Source organism: Anopheles cruzii, chromosome X (assembly GCF_943734635.1).
Source record: "Anopheles cruzii chromosome X, idAnoCruzAS_RS32_06, whole genome shotgun sequence".
NCBI lineage: Eukaryota > Metazoa > Arthropoda > Insecta > Diptera > Culicidae > Anopheles > Anopheles cruzii.
The window spans coordinates 6496533-6511294 of record NC_069143.1 but is presented as its reverse complement, the minus strand read 5'-3'; the positions used below and the strand labels follow the sequence as shown (position 1 = coordinate 6511294).

General features: G+C 51.4%; 1 protein-coding gene across 1 annotated transcript; it reads right to left on the bottom strand.

Moving 5' to 3' along the window:
• Nucleotides 1–403: 403 nt before the first annotated feature.
• LOC128278410 (protein single-minded-like) lies at nucleotides 404–5674 on the bottom strand. The gene is made up of 6 exons (XM_053017142.1): nucleotides 5665–5674; nucleotides 3795–4840; nucleotides 3524–3729; nucleotides 3270–3376; nucleotides 3021–3168; nucleotides 404–2624 (listed from the first exon to the last, which is right to left on the bottom strand). The coding sequence occupies exons 1-6, from the start codon at nucleotides 5672–5674 to the stop codon at nucleotides 635–637; spliced, it is 3507 nt and encodes a 1168-aa protein (XP_052873102.1). The 3' UTR covers nucleotides 404–634.
• Nucleotides 5675–14762: the final 9088 nt, after the last annotated feature.

Sequence of the window (14762 nt, the reverse complement as noted above, 5' to 3'; positions counted from 1 at the left end):
TCTGTGCTCTGCGTTACTCAGATAGGCAGCAGGTAGGCAGGATGTGTTTCTAAAGACAGATGAGCATGATGTTCAGTTTAGCCCGCCTCATGAGGGCAAACTTGAATGCGAGTTCTTTATTCCCAACAAACACTAGGATAATTATGCTCATCGCCAATCGATCCTGCTCTGGTGTTATTTCTGGTGGCTCAGTAACAATCAAAGAACAGGGCGATTCATCACAGCTGAAAGAGACGGGAAAAGCGAACAGGAAATCGCGTGACAGGGCTGCGCATCCTGCGCCAGAAGCCGGGAAAAGTCGGCGACGGTGCCAAAGGGTGCGAGGGCGTCTGCTTGCAGCGCTTCGCCTTGTTCGTGTGTGTGTGCAAAGCAAATAAAAGTTATGTGAAAACGACAGGGCGAACATTATATTAATCAAGTTAAGCAAGCAAACAAAAACACTTATTAACGCAATCAAACTCAATCCCCAAACCGGCGACCGGCTGGTGATTGAAGTCCGGATATCCGAACACATCCCCCCGTAACATCCCGTTTCGCGTGGGAGCTGGGTTCACCGGCATAAAAAAGGGAGTGCTGGAACGCCCGTAATCCGCTCAGATTAAAGTGCCTCGCAAAACGGAGTGTGGCGGCCCGCCTAAGTGCGGCCAAACTCGCCGGCCGCCGCCGCCGCCGCCGCCGCCGCCGCCGCCGCCTGCGGCAAAGACGAGGACGTTGAGGACGACGAAGACGACGACGTTGGCGAGGACGAGGACGCCGACGACGACTCGACTATGACGCTCGTGTACTGGGAACCGAACGCACTGTCGGCGTAGTGCTGCTCCTGGACGTCCTCCGGCCGGTCGGCTAGTGCCACGACGGACGTACGGGACGCGTACCGCTTGCCGGCACTATGGGAAATGTCGCTGTTGTTGTTGTTGTTGTTGCTAATCTTACTGTCATTGTTGTTGACTTTGTTTTTGTTGTTGCGCTGGTCGAGGTGGTGGTGGTGCGGGTGTGGATAGTGGCCATTATGATGCTGATTGGCGGTTGGGTCGCCGTTAGTGCCGCCATTACAGTGATTAGCGTTGTTATTAATTAAGCTCTCGTTGGCCGTTATGGCCGTGGTGCTGCGTCCGGCGGAAGCCGCCGCAGTCGCTAGCTTCGGTGACAGCTTGTCGAGGCTGTGGATCAGTGCCGATGCCGCCTCGTCCATTGGTTCGCCGAGCGGACCCTGCTGCTCCGGTACCGAGGTATCTTCCAGGTAGCCGTGCAAGGAGCGTTGCTGCTGCGAGAGTACGGTGTCAAATGGGGAGTCCGTGGCACGTGCCTTGCCCCCATTCAGGGGCGCCTCGTAGAGGTAGGATCCCACCCGCTGGAGATGATTGTGGTAGTGTGGATGGTGGTCAGTTTGAAGGGGCTGCTGATGGTGCTGCTGCTGATGGAGGTGATGTCCATTCGGGGAAGCAAAGTGCAGCTCATCGACACTGTCGGTCTCCAGCAGATCACCGTAATCGAGCCCAGACGTCGGGTTGCTCACCTGCCTCAGCACACCACCGCCTGACACCACCGCCGAGAGCATGGGGGCACCGAGAGGCTGCACGTTTCCGTGATGTCCATCACCGTCACCGCCAATACCACCGGCATAGACCGAATGTCGCGCCGGTTCCTGGTGCCGGTGGTGGTGGTGCTGGGGCTGGTGTTGTTGAGCCTGTTGTTGTGAGTGCTGCACCTGAGCCGAGCCGATTGGAGGGCCGTCCCCCTCCGAGCTGCTGCAGCTGTTCGAGCTGGCCGAAAACGGGCGCAACCCGAGCGGATCGTGCCGGGTGTCGTACCCGCCACCGTAGAACTGCTCGTAGTACGGCTCCAGGAACGGTCCGGCGTCGGCCGTTTCCGGTTGGCCGGAACCGGGCTCCGGGCCACCGCCCAGGTTCAGGCAGTAGCCACCGGTCGGCTCACCGCCGCCGCCGCCGGCAGACCCATCGTATCCGGCCATCTGCAGCTCGTAGCTGTCGTGCGCGGCGGTGTGCAGGGCCATCGGTGGCGCGACTCCGTGGCCTTGGGCGACCAAACAGGCCGAAGGCCCCACCGGCACCGCTCCCATACTGGCGTCACCGTCCAGCGCGGCCAACTGAATAAAGTTCGCCTGCTGCTGCTGCTGATACGGCTGGCGTTGCTGCTGCTGCTGGTGATGTTGGTGATGCGGCTGGGGATGGTGCTGGTCCTGCTGGTGCACCTGCTGGTAGTGCTGCGGGTACTGCTGCTGCTGATGCTGCTGTTGCTGGTCCGGGGCCTGCAGCGGGGCCGCCTGTTGGTAGTCCTTCGGCATCGGCGCCAGTGCACCGTACTGGTAGGCCGTCGCCTGATGCGATGGTACCGTGTTCGTCGAACTGCGGGTTGCTAACGTCCCACCGACCGGAGACATGTGCGTGGGAACGCCAGCCGTACTCGGGGTCACCGACGCCACTAGCGCCGTAGCCGGCTCGTTGCTGCGGTCGTTCGATGCGTCACTGTTGGTGCTCGTGTTCTTGCTGCTGACAACCGATACTACCTCCGGTTTCACGCTTGCCGGCTGGTGCTGGTGCGCGTGGTTGCCACCTGACGAGTGTTGCACCTCGTTCAGCAGCAGGTCCTGTACTTCCTGATTGCTGTGCGTTCGAGAGAGAGAGAGAGAGAGAGAGAGAGAGAGAGAGAGAGAGAGAGACAGGGTAAGAGAGATTGAAAGCCTGCTCCAATCCTTTTAACGACACAACACGACTTCCGACCATCGGCGCCATAAGTTATGCAATCGCCGCCATAAGTTATGCAATCGGCGCCAAAATCTCTGCCATTGGCGGTGGGCTTGTAGGCGGTGGTGTGCTGTGACGGGCGGCCGATATTGGTCACATTACTCAGCCTTAGCGTCAATTAATCGGAGACTCTGGATGGAATTGGATTGCTCTCGGAAAGTATCGCACCGCCCGCCCCTCGTTACAGAAAACGATACTAATAATCACAATGGCAAAGTCTCGGGCGAGGCTTTCGTTCGAACCGGAGCCACTTACCTAAGCACGTAATTGACGCTGACGATGCAGTGTGGGCGCGAGGACCGCGTATTGTGGACGACGGTGGCGTACGACTGCACCCACGTCCAGCCGCCACCCTTCGTAAGGAATCGATAGTACTTCGTCGTAACCTGCCCCTTGTACATTACTAGCACGGGGCGGCGGTTGTTTTTTGTTGTGTTCACATAAATGGACGGTAAAAAAGGGAGTGTGAGAATCAATCGGGGGTTGGTGGCCGCGGGCACTTACAGATTTGATGCGAGTAGCGCATATGGAGAATGTCGGCCGAGTGGACGTACTGGTAGAGCGTTTTCTCGATCAGATCCTGCGGCTCGTACCCCGTCAGCTGGGCGACTCTGGTGGTGGTGGTTGGAATGAAACGACCGACATCGATTAGTCCCGCCCGGCTAATGGGCAGCGATTTGACAAACGGCGGGGATTTACCGGGGGCGGCTGTGTCAACACGGTCCCCGGAAACCCGATCCGCCATTTACGGCACTTACTTGGCGTCGAGAAAAATCAACTTTAGGTCCATGCTGGCACGGAACATGAACATGTTCTGGTACAGCTTGATTTCCGTAATGGCCGACGGTGGAAGCGAGTGACCGACCGCTACCAGGCCCAGGTTCTGTATGCAGCTGTGCCCATCGCCGTACGTTGCGTCACCCGGGTAGATCCGAGCCTTCAGGTAGCCCGAGCAGTGGATCACCTGTGCGTGCGGGGGAGAAGTTTAGTTGGAGCCGTTTGGGTCGGAGTTCGAAGCGGAGCCATTACCTTGTAGCCGCTCGTCGTGAGGCCAGCGTTCCGCTTCGCCAGCACGCACTTCATGCGCAAAAAGAACGTCCGCTCGATCTCGATCGTCTGCGAGTGCTGGTGCTGACCGTAGGTGTGGTGGTGATGGTGGTGGTGCTGGTGCTGGTGATAGTTCCCCCCGTGGTGGTGTTGGTGTGGCTGCCCGTACCCGTACGCCGCGCCAACGAACGGTGTGCTCGAGGCCGAACCGAGTGGAGAAAGGCTTTCGGCCAGCTGCTGCTGCTGTTGCTGTTGCTGTTGCTGTTGCTGATGGTGATGTTGACGGTGGTGATGCATTGCGGGTAGATCACTAGGCGTCAGTCCTGCTGGCTGACCCGACGCACTGACGGCCTGTGGAGGGGATTCAGGCGTCGCCGGTTGGAGCAATCCGGCGAAGGGTGAGATGGGTGATTCCACCGCGGCAGCCGCGGCGGCTGCCGCCGCCGCTGCTACGGTATCTCCGACCATGGCGAGAACGGTGGCACCGGTTCCGAGCAGTGCCGACGAGCCCTGGACGTCGGCCATGGTGGCACCACCGCCACCGCCGCCAGCCGGTGAGGTGACGAACATGTTGGGCTGCAGCGACAACACCGACGTCATCTCATCCTGGTCGTAGTTGTGGATGTACTCGTAGATCGAGTTCCCCGTCAGCTCGACCTGGCTCAGCCCCAGGTGTACCGAGGCCGTCTCGGAGATGTACATAATTTTGCCGTCCGGTGCGACGACGAAGATGAATCCGTCCAGCGTCTGGAGCAGGTGCGACCCAAGCTCCTTGATGGCGAGGTCGCGCGGATTGTTCGGGATGTGCTGCGAGCCCCACGCGTCCCCCAGGCCCTCCGGGAAGACTTGGCGCATCTTCAGGTAGGACGTGGTCAGCCGGATGATGGACGCCTTGTCGAGCTGCGACGTGATGGCGCTCGGCAGCGGCAGCAGTTTGGCCAGCTCGAGAAACTCGGCATTCTCCTTCTCGCGCCGCGATCGGGCCGCGTTCTTGCTCTTTTCCTTCATCGCACAGCGTGATGTGGGACCTGCCGAGGGGAGTTGTAGTTGTAGGACAGGGATACGTTCAATATACTATACGCTGCCTAAAAAAAAAACGAAAACTAACAACCTAGAGAAGGCTCCCCGGGGAAGGTCCGAATGAGGACTCGAATTTGGAGCTCAAGTAAAGTCCGAAAAACGTTGAGATCACACCAGCACACAGAGCTCACACAGGTCGGTAAAGAGGCGAATGTAAAACGAGACAGGCACGAACATTTGGCTTGTGACAGCATTGTGATGGTTGTTGATGGCTATTTAAAAGCCCTGAGCGTGTACGTGTTGACCATGAAAAGGGTAATTAATGCCGATTAACGGAACGGATGGAAAATCTCTATTAGGATGTTTCTGATTTTCGCTCCACGCCCAACTCCCCCTCCCCCCATCATCACTCTCTCTCTCTGTTTGTGAGACTGTCTCATACACTAACTCACACTATCTTTCCCCGGTTGAGATACGTTCTATTCGCTGTCTCGCCCGAGATTGTTGCAAAAAACACACCTACGTCATCCCGTTCCATAGAAGGCACCTTTATCACTGACCACTGACTGACCAAGCCCATTAGGAGTGAGCTCATTGCTTGGTCATGGTGTGCAACGAACACTTGTACGAACGTTCCTTTTGTCGGTGTCCTGCGACCAATTGGTTCTGAACAACACCCCAATTTTTCACCACTCGGGCGGCCATTAGACACGCCATTTTTAATCACCCTCAGTGTCGGCACCAGGCGCAAAGCCACTACCCTGGCTAGCACACTGCACCCTGGGTCCTGGGTTAAAAGGGTCACAACGCGCACCTGGTGAAAGCAACTTACTTTTCGGCATTATAGTCTAGTATTCACCGGAAGCGCCCAGGTGCGGTTTCAGGTTTGCCAGCGAATCCGGTGTGTCAACGCGGTCGTTGAGTCAGCTGAGTCGAGAGTCTCGAGTTCTGGACCCAGGGTTCTGGGTTCTGCAGCATTCTGGGCCACCGAGCACCGATCAACCGAGAACTGGGAGCCAGCCAGGTCAGCCAGGTCTGGACTAGCAGCTGGACCCGTACGTATCTCACTGGAGTATCCGAAGTAGGGGCCCTTCTGTCGCACAGCACCGGCAGACGATCACTGGTCGGTGCTGTACTTCGCAGTGTCGCGCAGTGTCGCCCGATTAGTGCGCATCGGGTGGCGCGTCGGGTGTATGTGTTTGCGCCGCTCGTAATGCTGCTTCACGCCTCCACGACACTTGGCTTTGGCTAGATGTTTAGTCTACAGGCACACCCAAGGCACGACGCCGTAGACCTACAGGGCACAGATACCCGGTCGGTCGAAGAAAAGCCTCGGTGGGCAATCTGGGGTCGGGAAAACCCCCCGATTTGACCGCCGAATCAAGGACCTTCGGCCGTGATTGAGCCAGTGGTGGTAGTGTGGTAGAGTCTTGATAGTCTTCCAGCTTTTCCAGTCATGCGTGTCGCTTAAGACTGTCTCGCTCGCCCGCTTAGCCCTGGGAGCAAGCCCCGAATTCACAGGCCCCAGCCCCGACCCCGACCGCCATGTTTATGTTTTGCTACTGCACTCCGCACTTACTCGCGGGCTCAGTGTCATTACCACCGAGCGCGGCCGCACCGCACCCTCCGCGCAGCTCCGCGTTTTGTTATTGCATGAGCTTTGCTTTGTTTTATTTTGCGTCTTCGTGTTTTGTGCCACAGTGTTCTTCGTTTGGTCGGAGCCGGAGCCGGTCAACCTCCGGAGTCGCGCGGAGGAAGGTTGACCGGAGTGTTTTGCTTGTGCGCCGGTGCCAGTGTTCCCCCCGTCGGTTTGAAGGTTTTCCCCAGCACCCCCGGTTTGGGCAGCGGTAGCAGCAACTCAAGTGTGGCATGACCTCCGCGATGCCGTTAAGATCGATCCACCGGATCAACCGGGACTGGACAGTACTAGTCACCTTAGCTCACTGACTACAGTTCCTGCAGGCCGTCCAGGTCAAGACCGTTGTTTTTTAGGGACGAAGACAAACCAACCTACAGAAAGTTCACGTAAGTGTCTGTGTGGAACTGAATATCCCCCTCATACCATTATCCGACGAACGCGCTGATCCTTCCGTGCCCTTCGCACAGGAAGACAGTAGAAAGGGTTACACGGGCACCGCAAAGGAAGTCGCCACACAAGTCGATTGACGGGCCGTCTCAATGTCTGCGATCGATCGATACCTAAAACGGAACCCCCGTAGACTTGAGGACCCGCGCGAAACCTGACACCTTCACTGGGTCCAGGATGCGGATATGCGGGTTGGCCGCCGGTTGCGAACAAGGCGGAGGAACGTCTTCCCAAAAAAAAAAAAAAACAGACAACACAGATCGCAGCGCAACAATGTGATTACCAGCATCGCACGCCGAGCTCACGTCAGGCTCACCACAGTCGCACGGGACTTTGAAGCGACAAATTACCATCAAATTTACGACCCCCTAAACTCGGGCCGGAGCCAGAAATAAAAGCGCGAACGGAGTAACCCTGTTGTATCGCCGTGGTCACGCCGTTGGACTATCAGAGGCTGCCAGTGCATTTGTGGCTCTGTATTGATTTACGATCTGTGCGACGGCGACGCGGGCGCGGCCTGCTCGCACTCGCAGTTCGATAATGAGACGAGCGGCGTCTTCTGTCAGAGGTTTCCGTGTGTTTGTGTGTCAGGCACGATGAGGCCATCGCTAACTCCGCTCGGTGTCGGTCACAAAGAAGCACGCGCGCGCGCGCGGCCCGGACCAAGATTGTCAAAGAGGTTTTTTTTTTGGTCCGGACCTCGGACTCCGTCCGGAGCACCGAGACCCCGAGCAAGACCGAGACCCCGAGAGATCGAGGGTGTAAGTCGCCTGTAATAGGATCGCGCCTTCGATGGTGCTGTCACGCAACACGACGACGGGGACGGCGGGTATGGTCGTAAACATTGAATCGGTTCCGCACACTCTCTCTCTCTCTCTCTCTCTCTGTGGACCTCGGATGCCGTTTTTGTTTTTTTTGTATCTGAGGCCTCCGGTTTCCGGCTAAGGCACCAAGGCTGACTCAGATCGCTCCCGACCCGACTACCGTGTGGGGGACATCCAATTACCCGGGACCCGAGTCAGACACATGATGTACACAGGGTGCGGTGTGCGGTGACGGCCAACTTTCGGCGAAAAGACACTAGTCGGAGTCGGAGCCGAGGAGCTCAAACAGATGGGCATTGGTCAGCCATCTGTATATACTCACTCAACAATAGACCAGAATTGATTGTGTGCGCGCGCGCCCCGCTACTGTTGCACGGGTTAATGGATGGCGGGGTTTCTTCTCTGACTCTGACAGGAACTACGATCAGGCTACATAAAACGCCGTCGGGAAAGCCACTCCATGGCGAGTCAAAAACACAACGCTGCGGGGGGTAGTGTTCATACTTGTCGTACTTTGACACTTCTGCTCCGTTTCCGTAGCACTCCCCATACTGACACTGCTGCGGTGGTTGAGCTCAATGGACTTCAATATAAGTTTTAAAGTGTTCGTTCGATCGTTCGTTTTTAAACTTTTGTCTGCTTATATTGACGCACCGCAACTCCTGGCCAAGTTAGATCTATATGTTCCTGCCCGCCACTTAAGACGTCGGAATGACATGGAGATCAGAACTGCTCCAGGAGTTACTGTTGCGGGTCACAATCCCGATCCTTTTTTGTCGTACGTATAACCTTTGCTCGTCTCAAATTGACCATAACATGTCTATTCGTCAGTGTCGTAGTTTCCTTGGCCTCGCGTACTTTTAATGCCAGGGCTTTTTGATCTCGTCTTCGCCAATTGTTGCTTAGGTTAGCTAGGGTTTTTCAAGTCAGCTGATTTTTAACTTTTTTTTGTCAACTAGGCTTCGTTGCCCATTGTCAAATTTATACTAATAAATAAATAGATAAGGTTGACTAAAACAGAAAGCCCATTTTCTCGGTAGATCGGCCAAACAAATTCCAAGTTTATGCTCGTTATCAAGGTGGCTATTTCACACATAAAAATACCCTTTATGCTGTTTTTTGTTTGTTCCATTCAGCGGAGAGCTAGAAAGGCGTACACAATGGAAGTGAACAATGACAAAATTTGGTATATTTCACAGTTTCGCAAAGGCATTTCCGCCGTCCTCGAAAATGTCCTCGATAATCAAAGTTGATCGGCATGTTAGTACTCGCCGGAATCGTCCAGGAGCTAAAGATCAACCATCAAACAGTTTTTCAAACCATTTGCACAAAGCTGAATTCCGAAAAGAAGCTCGATGTTTGGGTTCCACAGCAGTTAACAAGGGGTGATGGCTGGAATTTCCATCTCCGAAGCTTTGGCGGATGGTGACTGCGGATAAGAAATGGGTCACGTCTACAGTTGGTCGCCAAAAACTTCGGGAACTCTTGGTTGGGAAGTTTCGAGATCAAGATCGAGATTGCTAAAAATAGATTGCTTGAGTTTTTTGCCAATAAGGACCAATACTTCTGCAAGAGAGCCGTTATGAACTTGTACCTTGGCAACAAATACTACAACAAAACGGCACATATTTGACGCAAGCCGGAGCATCGGAAACATCCGTAATAAAGTTTTGAAATTCACGCAAAAATAATGGACTTCTTTTAAGCCAAACTCTATAGTATTAGGAAAACACGACCACCGAACCGGTGACTCAAAGTAACAAACTGGAGCTGTGAATGAACTCGACATTTTTATCGAGTCTACGGCGGTAATCCTCGGCAACCCGGCATATTACTAGAGCCTACCAGTAACGAGGCAACTAATTAAATTATGACCTTTTTTAAATATTTCTTTAACATAATTAAACTAATCATTGAAACTAGTGCATGTATTGTGTATTGTATCCCACCTAAAAGGCCCGAATGGTGGACCGTAACCTCAGAAACCTTCTCCCGTAGGATCCTTTCTTCTCCGTTTCAAAGCCTACCCGACCGAGGTAGGTAGGATCGAGACCCGCCCGGCACATAAATGAAAAGCGGAATCCTTTTATAGTGCCCCCCCGACACTTCTGGATTAGCCCTGGATGGCTGCTAATAAAAAGGGATCCTTAGGCGCTTACACAGAGGTCCTTGCACTCCGGCACTGGGGGCGGCGCACCCGCCGATGCCGCTCTAAGCGCTGATGCCGCCTGAAGCTGGATGGTCTGGTTGAGCCCGTTGATTGTTGATGTGACTCCACACAAAAGAGCAGCTCGCCCGTGGCACATACACGTATAAACACACACACGCACACACACACACACACACACACTCTTTTACGATCTGATCTTTCACTGTACACGATTGAACGAACGATCTCCGCAGGTCCAGGATATCAGCACCACGATCAGCTCCCAACTTGGGTTCATGGGACGCAGCTTTGCAATACTCACCGGGTCGTTGCACCGCAGAACACCGGCGGCGGTGCCAATGTCAGTGTCGATCCTTGCGTGTCCCGGGGGTCCCGGGAGCGAAACTTCGACTCCGACGGGAGTGTCAAGCCGGAGTGTGTTTTGTGGCCCGCTCGTCCGGAGCGTTGCCGGTCGTCTAACAAAAGGCCCCGAAGTTCGGGCAGGGCACACGCGCTTCACGCGTGAAAACATACGCCGCCGCCGCCGGGTCCACGGCGAGGTGTCGCAGCATCCTGCCAAGAAAGCATGAACGAAAAAGAGAACGAGAGAGAAAGAGGCAGAACAGGGGCCGAAACCTAATCGAACGTAGCATTGTTTGCACGTTTCCCATTTCCCTTGCACACACACGGCCGAATCGGGTCGACAATAAGAGAATGAGACAGAGAGAGAGAAAGAGGGAGGGGGAGAAAAAAGACTGCTATAAGTGTGAGCAGGACAGGAAGCGAGCGAGTGAAAGAGAGCCATGCGCGAAAGGGCGGAAATTATGGTAACGGCCGACGGTGGCGGCGGCCTCCTCCGACCAAAAGGAGAGGATGTAATAAAACAAAACAAGGAAATAGTTTTATAATGAGAGCCTCGGTGCTAGCGAAACACGAGCTCAGGCGGGCGGCCCGAGTTTTCCCGAGCGGCCAGGTTTTCCCACCGTCCGCTGCGTGTCCGCAGCATATTCCGGAGCCCAGATTATGTTGCCATAAAATGAGATGTGGCTAAATACGTACCTTAACGAGCCGAATCTGTGGCATAGGAAAGCGATTTCTAAAAATTTTCAAGGTGTTACAGATCCGTCACTGTAGAAGCACCCAATCTGACATTAAATTATTCGCCAAAACGTATTTTAACTTCTTTGAAAGTAATTTTCTTCTGAGATCTGCATGCTTCATGCGCCAGCAATTTATCCATACAATTTTAAAACTGCAAGCTACGACAAAAATCGACATATAAGCCTATTAGTAAAGAGTCACAAGAGACCACATGCTGTCCCGTCTGCTTATTCGCCTTTTCTAGTAGAGCTTCCGTGACCAAACACTAAACACTAATCAAACACAATGGGGACTATTTCAAACCATTCGCTCAGGACGCGTTAACAGAAAAAAACCCTTCGAATTCGAAAAAGAGGTTCAATACTTGTCATAGTTCTCCCAACGTACACCAACAACTTTCATGCAGCTCATTATTCGTATTATTGCCAAATCTGTACCCCTTTTTTAATCCTTTCGTGTTTGATACAACTGAGTCGCCGCAGGGTCTTAACAGAACTTGTCAAAGCCTTACCCACGAAGCTCCATCGAAAGACACCCAATTTTATGCAAACTCTTTACTCAGTCGTGCATTAGTAAATAAAAAAAAAGTGTGTTGAGCACTTAATTTCAAAGAAAAAAAATTTGCCCGGAAGTTACCAAATTATGATGAGTTTCGCAACTGATTAGTAAATAAAAAAAAAAAGGGAAGCAATGATTTAAACATAAAGTCAATCCCGGGCGGACCTTTCACAGATCTGTACTGGATGAGCAAGTGTTGGAATAACATCTTATGTTTCTACTTTTTTCTACCTTAGCCCCAAGAAACATTTAAGCCAACATGCGTTCCACAATTGAGATTTTTTTTAAATTGGATCTTTATTAGACATAAATGCTTGGTTACATAAGAGCACAGAGATATTCCACATAGGGGTTGCAGCTATTTAATAAGTCTAAGATATCAAAATGATTGAAATGAAAATGTTTCGATTTAAATCTATTTAAATTATATGTTATGGCACGTGGCATTGAGTCATTTTGTCCTACTTATAACTAACAACATCTTACCAATAGTTAACTTTACAAACTCCAGATAGTTAGCTCTCGAATTTTTGGGTGGTTAAAATTATTGCATCTATTGATTAGTCCTTTTTTTAGTTTGTTAATTTCGAACGATAGTCTTTGCACGCCAGCAAGGTTTAGGACGAGGATCATTCAGTTTAGGATCATTTTGTGAATTTTATTCAGTCCAGTGATTTGTACTCACTGGAAGTTAGTTTTGGACCATTGTTCCACAACTGAGATCGTAACCAACATCGTAACTCGTAAACGGACACGGGCCTCTTTACTGCGGCAAGCTAAATTGTAACCACAGTTTAAATGCTCGTAAGTCTTGGCGTACGTGGCGACAGCGTCCCAGCGGCTCCGCGGAGCGCTAGTTGTTGCGCACGAAATTCGATACGCCGCAGGCACTGCACTGTGTGGTGGAGTTCCCACAATCGGCCCCGGCGGGGGGAGGGGTACACTGCACTGTGTACAAAGTGTGACAAATCGCTGCCCCCATCCACCACCAGCCAGGCAGCATAATGCCACGGACGATAACAAAATGATGAGAAACGATGGGCCGGAAATTGGAAACGGAGCCTCATCCTTTCGGCTCATAAGCTGCTCGCGTTTTTCTCTTTTCGCTTCTTTTTTAATGGATCACATTCAGAAAACAACAATAAAAAACAACAATGTAAACAGCACCGCAGACACACTTTAGGCACGAACTTGGCCGGCCCCCGGTCCCGGTTGGGCGTTGAGCTGCTGGAAGGATGCTGCTCTTCTGGTGCCGACCCTGGTCAACGGCCGGTGGGCCTTGCCGGAAGGAAAGGGCTGCGAAGCGGCGAAGCGCGCGTAGTCCAATCAAAACAACATCATCCACTCGAAATCGATTCGGGTTCGCCGGAGTTGGGGCCGTCGCCGCGAATGCGCCACCCGAGCGTGACATCGGCTCCAGAGCTCCGGCGTGTAGCTCCGCCTTAACCGGGCCGCGGGAACGGTTCCCATAAACCGTGACACTTTTGGCGACGGTTCCATAAAATCTGCCTTCGACGGCGCATTTCGCAGCCGGAATCGGCGTAGCTTCGCGGAGACCGATTTGGTCCGAATCGTGCTTAGATTGCTGTAGACGGGAAAGGGAGGCGAGTGAAAGTTTGTTCAGTCCCTTATGCTACTACCGAACAGAAATCCGTTTCGTTTACGATTGAAACAATACTATTACACGTGTCCATTGAAAATTGAAACCCTCAGAAAGAAAGTGAGAGGCAGAACTTTAATACGAATCCGTTGCGTTTTTTGCCCAAATGTTTGTTGCTCACATTATTAGCTCTAGGTCTGCAAATTTCTACTGATTACGGTGGAAATATGTCTTTAAAATACTTAAAATGTAGGTACTACAAGGTAATCGTATTTCGTGGTATCAAAATCACAGGGTTTGAATATATCTTTCAACGCAAGAGTCAAACGTTTAGTTAAATGTCTGCCATTTCTGAAAATGAATCGCTCAGCAACAGAACAACTTGTTGAAATGATTAAAACATGCAACAAACTAAATGGATTCAATTTTTTGAATTTTTCCGCAAATTTTTCTAGCACAGTTTTCTTCATCGACGAGGCACATTTTTCTCTTGGCACCTTGGCACAGTAAACAAACAAAATTGCCGCATCTGGGGCCTCAGATCGATTAAGGAGAGGCCATTACATCCAGAGAAGGTGATTATGGGGTGGTGGCGTTTTGGTGATGTCCATTGGCCACCAACATCATCAGCGATTTGGACACCGTTGGACTTTTGTCTTGCGGGGCTACGGAAGATATCGGGTTTATGCTGAAAAGTCTGCAACTTTGGAGCAAAGTTTGCAAAATCACATTCGCTAAGTTATGGCCGAGTTATGAGACGCGAAATGTGCAAAAAAAAGTCTTTAAAAATTATTTTGCCTCAATCAATCAATAGGTCGCGGGGCGGGCATCTGAACGATATTATGTTTCACGCATAATGGTGAAGTACAATCTTTATGACAAAAAAAACATATCAGGCTGGGGAAAAAGTAATCGACGTTTTATGTGTGTACTTCAAAACTGTTTTTGAGATGCTTCCAATTGTTCGATTTGCGTCAAATATGTACCGTTTGTTGTTGGAAAATTTGTTATATTTTCAAAGATGGACTTATAATGCCTCTCTTGTAAAAGGTTTACTCGTTATTGGCGAAAAGTCAATCAATCCATTTTCACAATCCTGTTTTGATCTCAGTTTTTCATCACTCAGGAAATTTTGTAATGGGCGAAAAAGGTGTCAATCGCTTAGTGCAAGGTCCGGACTATACGGTGGATGCATTGAAAATTTACCAACCAAGCTCTCGGACTTTCTAGCTTGAATTTTCGCATTTTTTAAAGAAAAATTGTAAAATGTACCGAATTTAGTCTATGGTGACTTCCATTGTTTACACTCTGTAACTCACAAACGAATGCAACAAACAATAAACAATGAAAGCATCTTTTTAAGTGTAAGGTATTAGCTTTAAAATGAGCCTAAACTTGAAACTGTACGATCGATACTTCACGAGATATCGATCACTGAAAGCATCTATCGTGAAAAACGTCGATTACTTTTTCCCCAGCCTTATATTTCATTACAAACTATACTTTTTATGTATTTTTTTAAAGTTCATTTTGAAAATCGAAAATATAAAACCCTGTATTATATTTACCAAAATGGGTGATCTCAGTAGCAGTAGATAGCATAGTTCAACAA

Excerpts from the sequence above, each read along its gene's own strand:
- LOC128278410 (XM_053017142.1), bottom strand. Across the intron at positions 3,730-3,794 it reads TCACGACGAGCGGCTACAAG|GTGATCCACTGCTCGGGCTA; the intron begins GTAATGGCTCCG and ends CCGCACGCACAG. Across the intron at positions 3,377-3,523 it reads TTGATTTTTCTCGACGCCAA|AGTCGCCCAGCTGACGGGGT; the intron begins GTAAGTGCCGTA and ends CACCACCACCAG.